Here is a 19,675-nt window from a genome sequence, read left to right on the forward strand (position 1 = left end):
GGTATATGGATTGTGTCCTGCATAGAGAAAGGACTGGGGGAGCTGGTGGCTATCCAGGTATCAGTGAGGAGCCACAGGCAAGTACTGTACAAGAAGTCAGCAAGTGTAAGAACTGAGACTTGGGGATGCACCAAGCCTTCAGGCTGATGGTGGGAGGGAAATGCCCCAGGAGACATTCCTCATCTTGTGTCCTGGCAGCCAGCCTGGATTGCTAGGTGGGGACATGTGTTAGGCTACTGCTTCAGTATTCATTCTAATTGATGGCAACACCCTTTCATTTTTGAGGAAGCCACTAGAATGTAAAGGATCACCCTTGATCCTTAGCCAAAGAGACTCTGAGGTGAGCCCTGTTACAGGGACACTTGTTGGGGCAAATCCTGTCTCCTTGGAGATCTGTCTACTCTGCACCATGTTTTGGTTGGCAGTAGCAGCATTGGCAGCTCTATGATGGGTCCTTGTGCTGTGGAGCTTCTGGAGAACCCGTTACCAGGTAGCTCTTTTCTCCAGGGAGAGCTTGGAAGGCTGTTTTCTGGCACCATCAAGATAGTGGGTTGACAGAGAATCTTTCTTGGCAACCAGGCACTTTGCTCCTATTGGAATTGCTGGTGACTGAGTCCCCCTATATTCCAGGCTCTGTCTGTGCTGTATGCTTTACAACACAACAAACGTCTCATTTCATCATAACAATGATGGTCCTATTAGCTTATTATGTACCTACTATGTGTCAGCACAAGGTAAACAGACATAGTCCCTGTCCCTGTGAACTTTGCCTAGTAGAGGAGAAATACACTTAGATGATAACCCTGCTATGTGTGGTCCTTTGCACTTTGTTCATTGTCTTGAAGGGACCACACAGGTTCCATGACAGTGTGCTAGACTTAGGCTTTCCTGAGGGAGTGACATTCAGATTGGGATCTGAATGACGAGGAGTCAGGCCAGGAGTGGTGGGGTGATACAGGATGGAGGAGGGGTGGGTGGAGAGAGGAAGAAAGTTCTAGGTAGAGTGAGGAGCATTTGTGAAGGAAATGGAAAGGAGCCAAGTGCTGAGGGGCTGAATACAGGCCAATGGGGCTGGTCTTTGTGGCCAATGAGGCCCAGTGAGGAGTATGGGTTGCCCTAGGTATTTTGGGGACCTATTTGAGGGGTTTAAGCAGGGTCTTGCCATAATACAGGTTGAAAGGGCAGGAATAGGTACAAGGAGGCCATTTGGACCTGTCTCAGTGGCCCAGAAGAGCTTGGAGTAGCTTGGACAGGAGAGGGTGGGATTGACAAGCCAATTGGGAGGTAATTCTTCTGGTCTTTGTGTTTTCAGAGTAGTGGATGATGGAACTACAGGTTACTCCCTCTCAGCTTCATCTCCAGCCACCTCTGCCCCTGCACATACTGCACACCAGCATGGCTATGTGAGCCCTAGACATGCTGTTGACATTCCCCACTCTCGCATTTGGCAGAAGCTATGCTTCCCCTGAGAGTGCCCTTCTTCCTGAACCCCCAGTGCAACCTTGCCGAACCCTTCATCCCTGACCATATCTTCATGATGACTTTTGCCACCCTGCTTGTCTGGCTTTTCTTTCTTTTCTTGTGGTACCGAGGATTAAACTGAGTATCATACTTGCTAGGCAAGTGCTCTGCCTGCCGCTGAGCCGCCCCCTCAGCCTTTGTGTGATTCACATTTACCCAGCTATGTCCTCACTGCGTTTATGCTCCTCGGGACTCAGACCATGTCTTTTTTTTTTTTTTTTTTTTTTTTTTGGTACCGGGGATTGAACTCGGGACCTTGTGCTTACAAGACAGGCGCTGGAACTACTGAGCTAAATCCTCGGCCTCGGACCATGTCTTTTTATCGCTACTTCCCCCAAAGTGAGCATAGTCCCTGCATGATGCACTTGGGATTTGGGATGAGGTTGTTCCTGCATTTTGCTGTCCTTTGCCTCAACATGATGGGCTTCAGTCAGCCAACTGTGGTTCCAGAACCAGTCTTGAATCAGTCCTATTGGCCTGCAGCCTGTCTTCAGCTGGGAGAAGCCTTCATTTGGAGCTCTGCCTTGTCCCACTGCCCTAAATGTTCTGGCACTGACTGTGTGGGGCTCTGCCATCTCCTATCTGTAGGAGGAGTGTCAATTCCCTGTTCTGTATGTCCAGGCTTAGTGTTGTTGAATCAAAAGCTGGCTCACATCTGGTCACGTGGGAAACAGACCTTGAGGGTGTTGGGTGGCATCTGAGGCAGTATGGCTCAGTGGCTAGAATATGGACTCTGGAGCCACATTGTCTACATTTGCATCCTGGCACCTGTGTTACCTGGAGTGGTTACTTAACTGCCCTGTGCCTCAGTTTCCCATGTGTAAAGTGGAAGTATTAGTATATGACTTATATCTAGGGTAATTATGAGAATTAAATGAGTTAATTCCTTCTTTTTTTTTTTTTTGGTACTGGGGATCGAACTTGAGTCCTTGCGCTTGTGTGAGTTAATTCCTATAAAGTGCTTGAATAGTGCCAGACATGAAAAGAGGTGCATAAATGTTAGCTATTGTTACATATTATTGGGCAAGTTTAGTTTTTCTACCTGGAAAAGGAAGTGCCTATACATGTGAAGTTCTTTCATGAATGTTTGCATATTCAAGTGGAGTTAGCTGTCATTGAAACCACATTTTCCCTCAAATGTTTGTGTTTTCTTTGAATAGGCATGTAAAGTCTCTGCTTACAGAAATGGAGTTATTGAAAGAAGATTGCAAAGCAGGCAGGATGTTGACATTCTAGTGCTTTCTTGTAGGTCATAATGGCTCAGCAGGGACATTTTGCTTCTAGCACTCTCGGGGCAGAGGCCAGGCACTCTGGGGTCTCACTGGGGCACACGGTGACAAGATTGCCTCACCCATGAGGCTGTGATACTCAGACTTTGTTGGGAGCTTGTGGGCATGTCTTAGCTTGTACAGTCACAGGTTTCTGTTGCAAGATGTGGAAGTTTTGATGTTTACCTTTCATAAGATGTTCTTTGGCCTCTTTAAGTCTGAAACTAAGGAACAGGTGTGGCCCCAAAATAAGAATGTCAGAAGCCTTGGATAATGACTTGGAAGCAGGGTGGTATGATGTGCAGGCAGGTGAGTGTGCTCACAACCTCACCATTGCCTTGCTGAGCTGTTAGGGAAGGGCAGGTACTGAGATCCCTGAATTTCGGAACCAAGGAGAGAAAGGGCTGTAGGTGGAGAGTAGGATTTGGGTTTATCCTAAGCTTGAGTGCTTTGAGGGGATAATGGAAAGACAAATCTTGCTTCTGTGTCCTGTGCCTCAGATAGAGCCAAGGAGTGGACTGTATTGATAGGAGACCCATCTGCATTAGAGCTAGATAGCTAGTATTGTCCTCCTTGCTTTTTCTGTGGCAAGGCAGCTGTTCTTGTGATGTGGCATAGGTTACCTTGATTACTACAGCCCCTTAAGGAGAATCCAGGCCCACTGAAGCATACTTTCCTTGATTGTAACTGTTGGAAAGGATGAGCTGGAAGAACCACAGCTGGGAGTTGGAAGTGTGGGATATACCTCCTGAAGCAGTTGGTGCCCAGCAGCCAGGCTTCATGGCCTAGAGAGGAAGGGGCATGAGGGTGGGGACTGTCTCCTTTCCACAGAATGCTCAAAATCAGGTGAGCATCTCTCCTTCCCCTAGAGCCTACCTCACCAGCCCTGCTCTGAATAGGCTGTTAGAAGCATAGGCCCAGCAGGAAGCTGCTTCTGTTAGTTGGATCACATTCTGTGAACAACTGATATGTCACATCTGCACATGCCATAGGAGAGGAACCCCTGATAGCAGAGATCAGGCCAAAATACCAGGCATCCATGGCAGATCCACGAGACAGGTAGAGGCTAGCCCTTGCCAGTATGGCAAGCACTGACAGTAAGTAACAGGGTGTTCCTTCCTCTTCCTCTCCTAAGGGTGCAACATCTGTGGTGAAAGATGTCTGCCTGGAGCAAATACCAATAGCAGGTGGCTTTGTGCCTCAGATGTCTTGGAGATTATTAGCACGTAGGTGGGTTTCTGGTAGTCTGGAAATGCTCTACCTGCCAAAGAGGGACTGCTATGTCCCACTTCATGTAGGCTGGGACCCATGTAGGTGGGCTCATCAGTGATGGTCCCCACCATGTCCACTATTAACCACAACCTCTCTCTGGAGATCTTTCACCTCAGGATCTTTAGTGCTTCAGAAGGGTCTGTCGAAGGACTACTCTGCTCCTTTGTGAGGGAAACTGTGCTTCTACCCAACTGAGTGAGTTGAACCATCAGGCCTTCACTGGGCTTTTGGGTATCCCTCCTCTTGACCCTATCAGAACACTGGGGAACAGGCTCTGGTATGATTGTTGGCTTATGTAAGCCTTCCCACATCAGTGCCTCATTGAGACTGGTAAAGTGAAGGAGCCAAGTGGTGTTGCCCTGTGGTTCAGTCCTGTAGGGTTCCTCGAGGCAGCCCTGCCTAGAAAAGGCATCAGTCAGTCTCTGAAGCTGCTCAACAGCTGCCCAGGACAGGGATGTGGGAAGAGGTTGAGGTTATGTGCCTGGCGCTGCCCAACCTCTCATTGCCTTTCTCATTCTGTCCCTTCTCTGCCTGAGATATCCTTGGAAGATATTGTAGGTGGAAGTGGAGGAGTAGATGCCTAGAGGCCTTGGTGCTCTAACAACAGGTTCTACAGGGCAGTCCAGAACACAGGGTGGTTTGGCAGTTGCGCTGTAGGGGCAGAGAGCTGGTCAGAACTCCTGGGTAGTTCATGTGATGGTTAAAGGTGTCATGCATTGTGGTCTGTGTGGAGGAGCTTGTTTTGTGCAAGAGGTGCTCTGCTTCCTTGTTGCTATACTCTGGCCTAGCAGTACCCTTGGTCCTGTGGCCAGCCAAGCCCATATTCCTTTTCCAGGGGCCTCTTCCCTCACCTGCAGGAAGCCTGTGTTACTAGTGTTCTGAGGGTGTTCATCAGCCTTCTGAAGTGAGGCAACTCAATCAGACCTGGAAATTATTCCTGGGCATGGGAATTACTTGTCTATAGCATCTTCTTCCTCTAAATGCCACCTCTAAGCTCTCTTTATGCAGAGGAAAAAGTCTAGATTTAAGACTGTTTTTCAAGCCAGGTGGAGTAGTTCCCACCTATAGTATCAGCTGCTTAGGAGGCTAAGGCAGGAGGATCATTTGAATTTAGGAATTTTAGACCAGACCAAGAAATACAGGGAGATTGTATCTCAATAAGGCAGGAGGGGATAGAAGAAGAGAGAGACTGATTGATAGATAGACTATATTCTTCAGAACAAGTTAGGTCCTTTGAGATAAGTAAGAAATTTCATTGAAAGCAGAAAGGCCAGTTCTAAAACCTGAGTCTGTCCATCTCTGAAAACAGATTCTTTTTTTTCTTTTGGTACCAGGGATCGAATTCGGGTCTTTGGGTTTGTGCAGCAGGCAGTGAAACCACTGAGCTAAATCCCCGGCCCTAAAAACATTCTTAAGTATGCCCTGGTGAGGCTTGGGCCACAGTAGGCCAGAGTAGAGCAGGGACCAGTTACTACTAAAACCTTTGCCTTCTCAGCGATAGGCAGAGAGATACATGTCTAGGGACCCTGGCAATGGTTGTTAAGAAGCCTGGTTTTCCTGTTAGGAAGGGTTTTAGTGCCTGTGGCTCTCTCAGGATCTAGTGATATACACAAAGCCACAAATTCCTGCATTACCAGAGGTCACCCATTCGCTGACCCATCCCGTATGTTCAAAAGGAGCCCATTGAGAGCAGGGCAAGCATGCTAGTGCATGACTAATCCCAGTATTGTGGGAGGCTAGGGCAGGAAAATTGCAAATTCAAGCCCCATCTAGGCAATTTAGCGAGAGACACCTCTTCTCCAAGTAAAAGAACAGAGGTAAGGGAGTGACTGGGGATAAGCTCAGGGCAAAGCCGCTGGGTTTAGTCTCCAGGGTTTTGGTTTATTTGTTGGTTTGGTTTTTGAGACAGGGTCTCACTCTGTAGTTCAGGCTGGCCTTGAACTCACTATGTAGCCCAGGCTGGCCTTGAACTCATAGCAATCCTCTTGCCTCAGCCTCCCAAGTTCTGGGATTACACATGTGTACCACCAGACCTGGCCTCAATCTCTAGTATTGAAAAGAAAACAAAAACAAAACACAAAAAATCATCTCAGTGAGAAATGAGGAAAAAAACCTCCCTCTCCTCCTCTCCCCCTCCCCCCTCCTTATTTCTCCCTCCCCCCACTACTGGGGATTGAATTCAAGGAGTTCTGAGGTAATCCCCATTCCTTTTTACCTTTTTTTTTAATCTCAAGAAAGAGTCTCGCTAAATTGCTCAGACAGGACTTGAACTTGTGATCCTCTTGCCTCAGCCTCCAGCCTCAGGATTATAGACATGCATCACACATCTGGCACCTGTCAGGTGTTTTAGCACAGTTGAGGTTATGGGGAAAGCATGTCTCTACTAGATTTCTGAAGAGGCATGGTTTGGCATGAGTGGGCAGCCTCATGGAGTGCCCTACTACAGTGTTCCCTATAGCATATTTTCTCACTTGATAGCAGCCCTGGCCTTAGTAAGCCCCTTGACCAACTACCCTGACACCTTCCCCTCCATATCCTTGAGAGTGACATTAAGAAAGCCGCTGGGCATGACCCTTGAAATCTGCCAAATGCCACATAGAACAGGAGGACTCTCCTGGAAACTGGGGACAAGCAAGAGTAGAGCAGGTCTGTGACTGCTGTTCATGAATTATTTAGGCTATTCACTGAGAAAAGAGAGTAGTGACCAGCTTCACTCCTGCCTCCTCCCTCACAGCAGAAGGAAGCAGGAGGTACAAAGTGCCTAGGCATGACCACTGAGTTGGTATTCAAGATGGCAGGGCTAGGCTGGGGATAGCTTAGTGGTAGAGCATTTGCCTGGCACACATAAGTTCCTGGGTTCCATCCCCAGCACCGAAAACATAAAATAAGATGGTGAGGGAAGGGGACCTTGCTGATGAGTATTCATGTTCCATGTAGATTTTCATTTAATCCTACTGGCTCTAAAAGAGAAGTTCACTTGAGGGAGCTGAGGGCCAAAATGACAGGAAGTAGGATTCAAACTCAAAGGCTGAAGCAGGAGACTCACTTGAGCCCAGCCTGGGCAACATAGCATGACCCTGTCTCAAACAAACTAAACTCAAGTCTCTCTGACCTCAAAGTCCACCGATAACCAGGATGGCTTGCTCAGGCTGGCTTTATGGGTAAGGCATGGGCTGGCCCCTTTGTGCTGGTCAACCTCAGGCCAGGATCAGAATCTAGTGGGTAGCCAACTAGCCTTGGCTTCCTTCCAGGGTTCTAGGCCAAGGTACTGATGATGGGGTTTGGCATTTGAGTTCCTCTTCATTCATTTAGCTTGGACTGAGCCCCTTGATGTGTCCTGGCAGATGGGAGTGGCATGGGTGGGCTCTTGAAGGAGTTGCACTGGAATCCGTGGAACCTGTGGGGACTATTCTATCTCCAGGGCACCATAACCAGGGGTGGCATCTGGGAATACCAAGATGATAAGCCATTTCCTCAGCCACCCTTGCACTCTGTGTTGGATTTTCCCAACTGAGCGATACAAAGGAAATGGGTGGTACTATAGCATGTGAGCTGGCTCACTTGGGCTCTGTCTGGGGCCTCTTACCTCCTAGCCAGAGTGTGGCTTGGCTTCTGTTTGCATCACTGGCCTCTGATAGGTGCCTGATATGGCCAAGAATGGTCTTTTCTCTGTGTGTGTCAGGCTAGCTGCCCATTATCTATCTTTTGGAGTGACAAGGCCCTGTCTTTCCAAGTCTCTTTGGAGAGGGACGAATGGTGAGTTGGGCGGCACTGTTAAAGTGTTGTCCCTGCCATGCAGTCCCAGCCATCTTTCTGACACAGAGGCCACTGAACATGACTCCCACCAGGCCCAACCTAGGCAGTGTTGTCTGCTTGTTCTCTTCTGGCCGTCTGTCCTGCTGCCCTCTGTGACACTCTCACTTCCAGGCACATCCCCAGCCTCCCACCAGGCTCACCCACAGAGGCGTGAGTGCTCATGCTACTAGCTTTGTGGCAGGAGTGGGAAGGGGCTGTCCTGTTCTGAAGCAAAAGGTGGTAGTGCTGGAGGAGAGCCACACTCAAGCATAGCTGTGAGACCCCTTAAAGAGGACTTAGAACCATAGATTTTTCTGGAGCTGTGAGGGATGTTTGTGCTTCCTGCTGTGTTTCATAGGTAAAGCAGTTTAGACCTGGAGAAGTTAATGACTTGGTTTGTGGAGCATAGGCCTCTTTCTAGCTCCCAGAAGTGACTTCTCTGTTAGTCTCTGTAGGTGCAGTGGGCACAATGCGGAGACTGGTTTTTATTTTTATTTTTTTCTTCAGAAGAACATTGAGCTGGAAATGGTGGCATGCACCTGTGATTCTAGCTACTGAGTAGGCCAAGACTGGAGAATTGCAAGTTTGAATCCAGCCAGGGCAACTTAGTGAAGCCCTGTTTCAAAATAAAATATAAATTGAAATGAAATTAAAATAAATGAACTGAAAGGAAATGATGAAAAAAAATGGGCTGGGGATGTAGCTTAGCGCTCCCTGGGCTCAGTCCTCAGTACTGAGGGAGAGGTGGGGGGGAACAACAATACAACAACAGAACTCATAGTCAAGTCCAGGGTTGCCCACCAATGATGTGTCACAACATGGTCTGACCCATTGACTACCTTGTGTCTGGGCATCCTGAAGCCTTTGACCATCATGAGCCAGGTGTATGCAAGGACCACAGAGATGCTTGCTTGTGGCCCCTTTAGTCAAAGAACTTTGTATCAAAGAAGAGAAACTCATCTCTGACCAGCTTGGTTCCAGACTTCAGGAAGGGTGAACAGGTACCAGGACCGAGGGACTCAGGTATCATCTGGAAATCTTGCTGCTCTCTGTCTCTTGCCTCTGCTCTCGGTTAATTAGCTTTTGTCCCTTAAACTGGCTTTCTATTGGAGATTGGTATAAGGGAAACAAGGAGCTTTGCTTTCCTCCCAGCTGCCTCAGGAAAGTTCCGAAAAGTCTTCTGGTTGTTCCAGCTTGGTTCACTTGGCTCTGAAGGAGTTACTTTGATCAGCAGGCCCCACTGGAACTACAAGGTTGGCACAGGGAGGGGATATTTTTTAAGAGAAGATGAATGCTATTCCTCCAAAGGAGTGGGCCAGACAAATCTTGGTTCGCCCTGTTCCCCTACTCTGTTTTGTTCTTGCAGCTTTGGGTAAAGGAGGGGCCAGAGGGTGCCCAGTCCTCCTTTAAAGGTGACAGAACCCAGCCAGACATCAACAGGGAATAGTATTGGTGAGGTCAGTCAGGCCTGCATCCTAAATCCTGCAGGGATCACTTGAAGTTTTTTGTGGTGGAACCCAGCTTTGGATTCCTACCCATGCTGTTCTGTTACACCAGTTTCTTCTTCCTTGCTCTACATTAAAAGTAGCTCACCTAAAAGTAGGCTTTCAGAAGTACCACCTGCTCCTACATTGTCCCCCTTCCTGGGAAGCTAGGTAGCTCACTGAGCATCAGTGCCATCTGGGAGTGATAGTGCTGTGGTCAGAACCAAACTACAGAGGCCCTTAGGTACCAAGGGCTGCAAGGTCTCTTTCTAACAGAGGCCAGTGTGCTTCTGAGGACCTCAGGTTGAGGCCAACAGACCTACAGAAAACTTCAGTGTGTGTGTGTGGGGGGGTGCATAGCAGCTCCTGTCTGCTGTGGAGAGGGATTATGGAGGGCAGGAGGACTGAATCTGTTTAGGCAACTGTGTTCCTTTAACATCTTCTTGCCTCTGGGATGTGTTTGTTCCATCCTTTCCAGCCCTTGCCTAGCCTGAAATTTTCTCCTACAGGAAAAACAGAAAGCCATTGTATTAGACCAACATAGTAGAAAAATCCTCCAGTGACTTCACTTGGAGTTTTCTGTCCCCACCACTGTTTGTTTGTGTGTTTTAGGTGCCAGATATCGAACTCGGGACCTTCCACTTTTGAGGCAGGTGGCGGAACCACTGAGCTAAACCCAAGGGCCTTATTTGTTTAATAAGTGTTCCCCACTGCACCTTTTCTGCATCTGAGACAGAGCCACAAAGTGCCTAGACCTGCCATCATCTCACCTGTTTTGTATAGACACCCACCTACTTGATATCTAAGAAGATATCTCAAACCTAACATTTCTGAAAGGACTGCTTTCTGCCCATCTTCTCAGTTTTTGGTAGTATAGTAAATGACACTACCGTTTGCTCAGGGAAGTCCCTGGGCACCACCCTCACTGCTCTCATGCCATTAGGACCCACACCATTCCAGCCGTGTCTACTCTGATCCAGCCCCACTAGCTTTTCTGTTTCTCAGGCTGAGCCTCTTCCCATTACCCCAAAGCTTGTGCTGTCTGATCCTCTTGTCAAACAGACCTCTGCTCAGAGGTGAGTCCCTCAGCGAGGATTAACTCACTGATGGCAAACTTTTTAGAGGTTTCAGTGATACAAACAGTCCACTGTGGCACACATGCCATAGGTTCACCACCACTAGATTAACCTGACTATCCATCCTGACCAGTCCCCATCCACTCCCCTTTCTAGCCCTTCATCTGACGTTGTTTCCTTTAGAGTACGTTTTATCTACCAGGTGTTTCTTGTTTGCCTATTTGTTTACTTACATGTAATTTGTCTTTTCTACTCCTTTCACACTCTCCACCTACACTTTGCAAACTCCTGGGAGTGGGCCTTTGTCAGTTATTTGCTGGCCAGGCAATGGGAAAGGACACTAAGTGGCCATAAACCATGATACTGCAGCAACCACTGTTACTGAGGAAGTGTACAACATGTTGTTAACTCCAGACTGCCTTCTGCAGACACACTCACATACATATACTTATCTGTTAGGTCCACACCTTATGTACACACATAAGCTCTTAATTGTCTTTGAAGAAAATCTTGATTATAAGATGATGGCTTTAATTAAAAATACATTATAGCTCTGTGATTTTTTTTGAGGAAAGCTTTTTTCCCCCTCCCTTCCATAGTACTGAAGATTGGAGCCAAGGCCTTGTGCACACTAGGCAAGTGCTCTACCACTCACCTACATCCCTAGCCCTTGAAAAAAGCTTTTAACTGCATAGCACTTGGAGGAGCAGGAGACAGAGTTGAGGTATTGCTTTGTAACACTGACAATTACAGGTGCTTGATAGCTTTAAAGCTTCTTTTGTAGCTACAGAAATTTTTTTTTTCATTTTCTATAGCTGCTGTAACTAGTACCTTGAAGTAACCATCTTACAGCTCTGGAAAACAGAAGTTGTAAAATCAAGGTGTGGCCGGGGCTGTTCTTTTTGGAGCTGTAGGGAAGAATCCATTTCCTTGCCTCTTCTAGCTTCTCGGGACTACTTTCTTTCCTTGAGTTATAGCCCCTTTCTTCTATCTTCAAAGCCAGTAGTTTGGTACCTTCCATTTCACGAGAACCCTTACGAGGCCCGGGGATTTAGCTCAGTGGTTCTGCCGCCTGCCTTGCAAGTGCAAGGTCCCGAGTTCGGTCCCCAGTACCAAAAAAAAACCCAACAAGAACCCTTACGATTATATTAGGCAATTCTGGATAATCCAAGATAATCTCCCCATTTCAAGACCTGTAATTTAATAACTTTAGTAAAATCCTTTTTACCACAGAAGGTAACAAACATAGTCACAGTTGCTGAGGTTGGGCTGTGGACATCTTTAGGGGTACTTATTGAGCCTCTTTGAGGTATTATCCATTTTCTTTGCACAAATCTGTATAAATTGATAAAATAAGTTGATTTTTTTTTTTTTTGGTACCAGGGATTGAACTCGGGTCCTTGCGCTTGTGCAGCAGGCAGTGAAACCACTGAGCTAAATCCCCGGCCCTGATAAAATAAGTTTTTGTCAAACTCTCTATTCTTTAAATTTAAAGTCTGTATTTATAGCTATACTTCTAGAGTTAAAAATCTAAAATTTTATGATAGTATTGTCAAAATAATCATATAGTTTATTGTTTAAAGAAAAGTGTTCAAGCTTATTTACATTTTTATTTGAAGTCTTTGAACATTTAGGCATCTGTTGTTTTGGTAATGTTTTTTTGGTTTGGTTTGTTGGTGTGTTTGAAACAGGGACTTGCTATGTAGTGAACTTGCTATATAGCCCAGGTTGGCCCCAAACTTGCAGCTGTCCTTCTGTCTTCCCAGGTGCTGGGATTACAGGCATGCGCCACCACGCCTGGTTAGTAATGGTTATTGAGTACCCCCCAATACTCTTGAGACAAAAGTATCTCCCAGATATCCTTTGGTCACTTGACTAGGTAATGATTCTTCTGATCATTTTGACTAGCTTCTAACAGTCAAATGGCTAAATTATTGTTAGGTTTTCTAGAGTATCTACTGCTTCAATCTGAGAAACTAAAAAAGAGCACTTTCTATACCTTCTGTACATAAACTCTGCATAAAAGATCTGAGATACAATCATCCTCATGTATGAGAGAGGTGGGTTGATGACTTGCACTGGTCACCAATGGCACATGCACACCTACCACCTCTCAGACTCCTGACCTGCTGAGCACCAAGGAGACTGGTGATAAAGATCATGTGGCCCTTGCCCCACGGATCTCATGGTCTTTGGTAAAAGGGGCAGGAACACCCCCAGAAACAATGGCTGGTGATTGGAGAGGCCCAGCAGGATCCAGTCAGTGGGCCAGGAATACGGGCTGGGTGCTAGGTGAGCACCAAAGAATGTCATAAAAATCCTCATGGGGAAGATACTGGGATTGGATCATGTTGCATTGGCAAAGGGGGAGGATCTGTTGGACATCACCAGCCTGTTGGCCTGAAGGGACCCAGAGGAATAGCAAGCAGCTCCTCTGAAGGATGCTTTGAGGAGAGCCGAAATGGGCAGGGGCTTGGCTTGGCTTCAGGGAAAGCTATCCTGATCAAGCAGCCCTGAGGAGGCCCTACCTGTCCCACATTTTAGTCAGTTACTGTGTTGCATGGGAAGTCCCCATGCACAGGGGGCACTGCTATGGTTGGTGTGGCCTGTGGATGGATCCTGAGTCAGAGGAAGCTGGTGGGCATGCCAAAGGCCACCAGGCAGCCAGAGCCAGATATGGAGGGATAATTATCACCTTCTTCCTCACTGCTGTCCAGCTGAGCACCCTTCATCTGTAGCCTTCCACAGATGAAGGGAACAGCACTGCTGTCAGCTTAGGAGTGGGGTTGGTGCTTGGAGCAATACCCTCTCCCTGAGCCAGGCAGTTCCAGCATCTTGGGGGAATTGGACACAGGCCTTTATTCTTCTAAAGCCAGTCCCAGCCCCTCTGCATCTCCTACATCCATGTGGGACCCCTCCCCATGACCTTGTTCAATCATCTGCCCTCTGCTTCAGTGGTCTTGCTGCTGCTCCTTCCATTTCTGTTTTGCATTATATCAGAGGGCCTAGTACAGTATGGTACTTCTCTATTATGGAGCTACATTCTTAGCCCATGAAATTGAAATTTAAAAACATCGTTTAAGGCTGGGGATGTATCTTTATGGTAGAGTGCTTACCTAGCATGTGGGAGGTCCTGAGTTAATTCCCCAGTTCTGAAAAAAAATGCTATTTATAATAGCATAAAAAATGGAGTAAATAAGGGCCAGGGATTTAGCTCAGTGATTCCGCCACCTGCCTTGCAAGCAGAAAGACCTAGCCTGATCTTCATAGTGAGACCCTGTCTCAAACAAAACAAAACAAAATAATAATAATTAATGAATAGAGTTATCCCATGTTCACAAATAAGAATAATTAATATTGTCAAGTTATATGTACTCTTCACATTGATCTATAGATTTTACACGATCCCGAAGATCTTATTAGGCCTTTGAAAGACAGTCTTAAGAATATGAAAAACCATAGACTAGAAGAAAATATTTACAAAACATATAAAGGGATTCATATTCAAAACATATCAAGAAACCCTTACAGTTCAATAAGGTGAAACTAAAGATTTTAATAGATAATTCAATAATTTTCTAGTAAATAGATGGCAAATATGTACATGAAAAGATATGGAGCATTCTCTCTCTCTGTCTCTCTCTCTCTTTTTTTTTTCCAGTACCTGGGATCAAACTCAGAACCTTGCGCTTGTGAGGCAGGCATGGTGTCACTGAACTAAATCCTTGGCCTGTGGAGCATTCTTGATCATTGAGGAAATGCAAATTAAAACCACAATGATATTAAAATCACTGCATGAAGGGAAAAAAAAAGTATAAAGACTTTAAAAATTAAAATAAAAACAAGAACAACTAAACAAACCATAGCAAATTACTAAAATAGCTAAGTGAAAGACAAAAACAAAAAACTCAGCAACTGAGTATATCCACTGCTGTTCAGCATGTGGAATGCATACAATGCTGGTGGAAATGCTGATAGCATAGTCACTTTGTAATACAGTTTGTCAGTTTCTTATCAGGTTAAATATACACTTATGACCCAGCAATGACACTTTTCTAAGTACACTGTACTTAATATTTTTTGGTACCGCGGATTGAACTCAGGTCCTTGAGCTTGCACAGCAGGTGACTGTACTTAATGTTTACCCAAGAGAAATGAAAACATGTATCTGTGCAAAGACCTCTAAATGTTTGTTGTTTAATTCATAATAGCCAAAAGTTGGAAACAAATGTCTTCCACTGGTGAATGAATAGACAAACTGTGGTATAGCCATGAGATGGAGTATTGCTTAGCAACAAAAAGGGATGAAATAGTAATAGACCTAACAACTTGGAGGAGTCTCAAATGCATTATGCTAAGTACAGAAAGCTATATTCTGTGATTTTGCTTTTATGACAAATTCATAAGATACAAGACATACTCTGTGATTTTTGCTTTTTTTTTTTTTTGGTACTGGGGATCAAACTCGGATTCTTGCACTTGCACAGCAGGTGGCAAAACCACTGAGCAAATCCCCGGCCGTGATTTTTGCTTTTATGAGATTCTGGAAAAGACAAAACCATGGGAACAAATCAAATGAATAAGCATTGGAAGCAACTGGCAGTGAGTAGAGTAGATCAAATGTAAAGGGCAAGGGGCATGAGGGAACTGTTTTAGAGTGATGGAAATGTTCTATCTTAAGAGGTGTATACATTTGTTAAAGCTCATTTCAACTGCACTGTTAAAAAGGAAGACCCTGAGGTCCGAGGATTTAGCTCAGTGGTTCCGCCTCCTGCCTTGCAAGCACAAGGTCCCAAGTTCGATCCCCAGTACCAACAACAACAAAAAAGGAAGATCCTTACTATAGGTAAATTATTTTCTCAGTCTAAAAAACATTTTAACAACCCACCACAGCAGACATCTGAGGTCAGGTCCCCTGTCTTTCATAAGGCTCCCCTGACTGCCTCCTTGTTGTATCACCTGGCGAGTCCCTTCCAGGCTTTGGTTCCCAGAAACCATAGCTTGGGATGATTCCTCAGGATGGCAAATGCTGGACTCACTTCCAGAATGTGTGTTTGGCACAGCCAGATCCTGGCCTTACCTGCCTTGGTGAGTGGCCACAAGTGCTGGCTAAGTCTGAGGCCGCCTGGGAAAAGGGCTGAGACCTGGGAGGGGGTGTTCTGTGTCTGTCTTGTCCCTTTCTCGATTATGTCTTCTCAGCTATTGCTGCTCTCTTCCCCCACAGGTTGGGACAAACATTCCTATGGTTACCATGGTGATGATGGGCATTCCTTCTGCTCCTCGGGGACTGGCCAACCCTATGGTCCCACATTCACCACAGGAGATGTGATTGGCTGCTGTGTCAACCTCATCAATGGCACCTGTTTCTACACAAAGAATGGCCACAGCCTTGGTAGGTACATAGGGGTCCTTGGAGGCTCTTTCCTGTGGAGCCACTTTGGTTAGTGAGAGGCTCCAAGATAGACCTTGAAGTCAAAGCCTTTGCTGAGCTCTGGGAACTACAGCTACTTCCAGCTGTTGGAGCCCCATGGAGGCCAGCAGGGCTATGTCTTTTGTTAAACTGTCAATTCAGCAGCATTTATTAAGCCCAGGATGAGAACCAAGAATGCACAGTGGTCTGTCATGATCCTGGCCTTTGTGGCGCTTGTTGAGCAGGGTTTGGCACTGGATTAGAAGTTTACATAGTTGTCAGTGGTAGGATTTGCATGCCTATGACCTGGCCAAGACTTTGGCCAGCCCTTTTGCTGGTCAGGGTGGTGGTTTCTGTGGAGCACCAATGAGAGCTGTACTAGTAACAGACAGGCAGGCGTCAGATAGGGACAGAACTCCTCTGGGCTGTTCATGATTACCGGGCAGCAGCCTGGGCCTAGTTAACATTGAAAAAGTTTTTTTTGGTGAAATCATGATGGAGAGGGAGATGGACTGGAAGAAAGGCCAGGAAAAGAAGCAGGTGGCCTAGGTAAGGCAGTGGTAATCTGTGGGGAATGGGTATCAGGCCTGATAGAGGTCCAGAGCAGCCCAGTAGGGTTTAGTGACAGATGAGGTCTATTTGCTAGAAGGACAGGCAAGAAGGTGGGTGCACTAGTGGTGCTATTTACCAGGAAAAGGAACATAGGAGGATGGCAGTCAGTGGGAACGATGGGGGCCTGAAGGGTTCTTGGGAAGAGCCATCCTATACTTGTGTGGACACCTAGGATCAGAACTTGGGACAGGGGGAATTTGGCTATTCTCATTCCTTGCCCTGCTTTACCTGCCTTTCTGCAGCCAAGCCCAGTCCTGCCCCTTTGGCTACCTGCCCTTCACATCCTTCCAGCTTGTCTCCTTCTTGCTCAGAGCATGGCACCTGCTATGAGACACAAGGTTTGGGGAATATGCTGCTGCACTCTCAGTATCTGTATACTCAGGGCCTCCTCTGGGCCCTAAACGTGCTCCAGATAAGCAAAAGCCCACGAGCTCTCTGTTAGCTAGGTCTCCAGGTTCTACCGGGAACTTATAGCCACTTTAAAGTTGGCCCAAACCCTCAGGTTGTTTTTTGGGGGTTGTTTTTTTTGGTACCAGGGATCAAATTCGTCTTTGCACTTAAGAGGCAGGCAGAGGAACCACTGAGCTAAATCCCTGGCTTCAGATTGTTTTTAAAAACTCCACTTCTGGTAAATGCTTTTTACAGACTCCATGTGAGACCTCACACATGTTGCAGTTAACATTTAGTGGTACGGGGCCGGGGATTTAGCTCAGTGGTTCCACTGCCTGCCTGGCAAGCTAAGGACCTGAGTTCAATCCCCGGTACCCAAAAAACAAAACAAAACAAAATAAAACAAAATTTAGTGGTACGGTCCCTATTTTTCCAGCCTGTCAAGATTGTCTATGGTTTTGCTTCTTTTTTTTCGGTACCGGGGATTGAACTCGGATCCTTGTGCTTGCGAGGCAGGCAGCGGAACCATTGAGCTAAATCCCTGGCCTGGGTTTTGCTTATTGTATCTCAAATATTTGATGTCCCTTTCAGTGTTCTATTAACCTAGCATTTGTTAAACATGTTTGAGTATGTCTTTATGAAGATGTTGATTTAAAAAAAAGATTGGAAGAGGATAAGGCTAAGAATTGAGCCTTTCTGTGTATGGTTGAGCTTGTCCAGGTAGACACCAGCCATTTAAGAATCAGTTATGTTAGCTTGAAACTCATGGTTTTTCCATCTTATCCAAAGGATATTATTGAGACTTTTTGTTTGTTGGAGTGTGTGTGTGTGTGTGTGTGTGTGTTTGAGTGTTTGAGACAAGGTCTCACTATCTCACTATGTAGTCCAAGGTGCCCTTGAATGTACTATGTAGCTCAGGCCAGCTCTGAACTCACAGTCCTCCTGCCTCAGCCTCCTGAGTGCTAGAATTACAGGTATGCACCACCATCCCCAGCTTGTTACTGAGACCTTACTGAAAAATGGCTATGGCCTTTCCCTTGCATTTTCTAGATCATGAAATTTCGTGGAAAGGTAGTGAAGTTGGAGTGATGGAAAATAGTAACACTTTTAATGTCCCTGTTTTCTTTTCAAAAGCCATCTTATCAATAATGTGCTTCAGTATCTAACTCTGCCCCCTCTAGAGTAGCATGATGACATTTTCTGTTTCTGGCCTCCTTGCTCCTTTCCTCTGTCACAGCACTTGCCCTGTGTGCCATCACTTAGTTGACTATGTAATTATTAGTCATATGCCATCTCTCTTACCTGGAATTAAGTACTTTTAAGGCCAGGTTTGGAGCTGCCCCCCCCCCCTTTTGGTACCGGGGATCAAATTTAGGTCCTTCTGCTTTCGAGGCAGGTGGCAGAACCACTGAGCTAAATCCCCAGCCTCCCCTGTCTTATTATGAGCCTGGCTCCTAGATTGCTCAGCAGATACTTGGTAGAAAGATGAATGAAGGAGATAGATATATAGTCCACAAGTGGTCCATTGGCTTTCAAAGTCATCCTCCCATGGCTCTGTGCTCTCTCATAGGGTCATCTATTCTCAGCCACAGTGACCCCAGACCTATAACAGTTCAGCCCAGGGCTCTTCATATCAGTAAGTTTGGGTATCCTGTTTGCATCCACATCTTTGCCTGGGCTTTCTTCCTGTTTACCAGTTCAGATTTTGCCATCACAGTGGCCATGCAGCAGCTTCCAGGGTCTTTCAGCGTTAGGGGGGAAATACTGTCTAGGACACTATGGGGATTGAAATAACTTATTTCCTCATTCTCTTAACGCTTCAAGACATCATACTTCCTGGGTACCATTGGGAGGCAGAACTGGGCAGGCCTTCATAGGTCCCTGACCACACTACGACCTAACTGCAGCCAACTTGTACCTAGACCTCACGGTTTATGAAACAACTTTTACAGATTCTCATTTTCTTTTTTCTTCCTTGAGGCGAGGAATTTGTATTACCCCTGTTTTTCAGATGTGCTCAGGAAGGTTGAGTAACTTGCCCAGAGGTCACACTGCGGATAACTGATGGAGCCTGGGCTCCTCCTTCTTCCAGGGTCCTGTGGGCCTTCTCTGTGAGCCTAGGAGTAAGCAGCATCTGGCCACACTGAGATCCATGGGGACAGCTCCCAGACAGACTGGAGGGCATAGAGGGCTTCCAGATTCTGTGACTGCTGACCCTGCATGTGGGACTCCGAAGTGGCCTCAGGCAGGTGGATCATGAGTTTTAAGACCTTTCCTCACTGAAGCAAATAGCTCAGCAAAGAAATAAACCATCTTTCTACACCTTGGTTTTTCATCTGTAGACTAGTGTCAGGGCAACTTCCAAGATTGTTCTGGGAGACCTGTTGTCAGACCTCACTTGTGTTGTCTTGCTAGATTTCTGTTTCTTTTCTGAGTGAAAGTTGGAGGAGACTGGGGACCTCTAAGGAGTCAGCAGTTTGAAAACCTTTTAGACCAAAAGCTGAGTGCATTCCAGAAGATACAAGATTTTATCTCAAAGATAGAGAGGTATGGAGCCTTGGCTCCGCTCCATTGGTCCTGTGTCATTTCTCAATCATATCTGGATATTCTGAGGCTCCTCTCCTAATGGATATTGCTCGGGACTGCTCTTTGTTGTTATTTTGTGGTACTGAGGATTGAATTCAAGCCTTCACACTAAGCTACATCCCAGCCCTTTTTAAATTTTTTAACTTTGAGACAGTCTCACTAAGTTGCTAAGTTGCCCAGGCAGGACCCAAACTTGTGATCCTTCTTCCTCAGCCTTTCCGAGTGCTAGGATTATAACTGTGCCAGCACACCCAGGTTCTA

General features: G+C 46.3%; 1 protein-coding gene across 2 annotated transcripts in view; it reads left to right on the plus strand.

Moving 5' to 3' along the window:
• Window positions 1-19,675, plus strand: part of Ranbp10 (RAN binding protein 10) — a 70,135-nt gene that overhangs the window by 36,194 nt on the left and 14,266 nt on the right. The window contains exons 4-5 of one of the 2 annotated variants that reach the window (XM_004843015.3): window positions 15,641-15,808; window positions 18,399-18,464. In XM_004843015.3, coding sequence (XP_004843072.1) covers window positions 15,641-15,808; window positions 18,399-18,464 — 234 coding nt within the window. The remainder of the gene's footprint in view (window positions 1-15,640; window positions 15,809-18,398; window positions 18,465-19,675) is intronic. The other variant, XM_004843016.4, reaches the window with a different exon arrangement.

This window comes from Heterocephalus glaber, unplaced genomic scaffold (assembly GCF_053883595.1).
Source record: "Heterocephalus glaber isolate CG9 unplaced genomic scaffold, H.glaber_assembly_v1.0 deba00000071, whole genome shotgun sequence".
NCBI lineage: Eukaryota > Metazoa > Chordata > Mammalia > Rodentia > Bathyergidae > Heterocephalus > Heterocephalus glaber.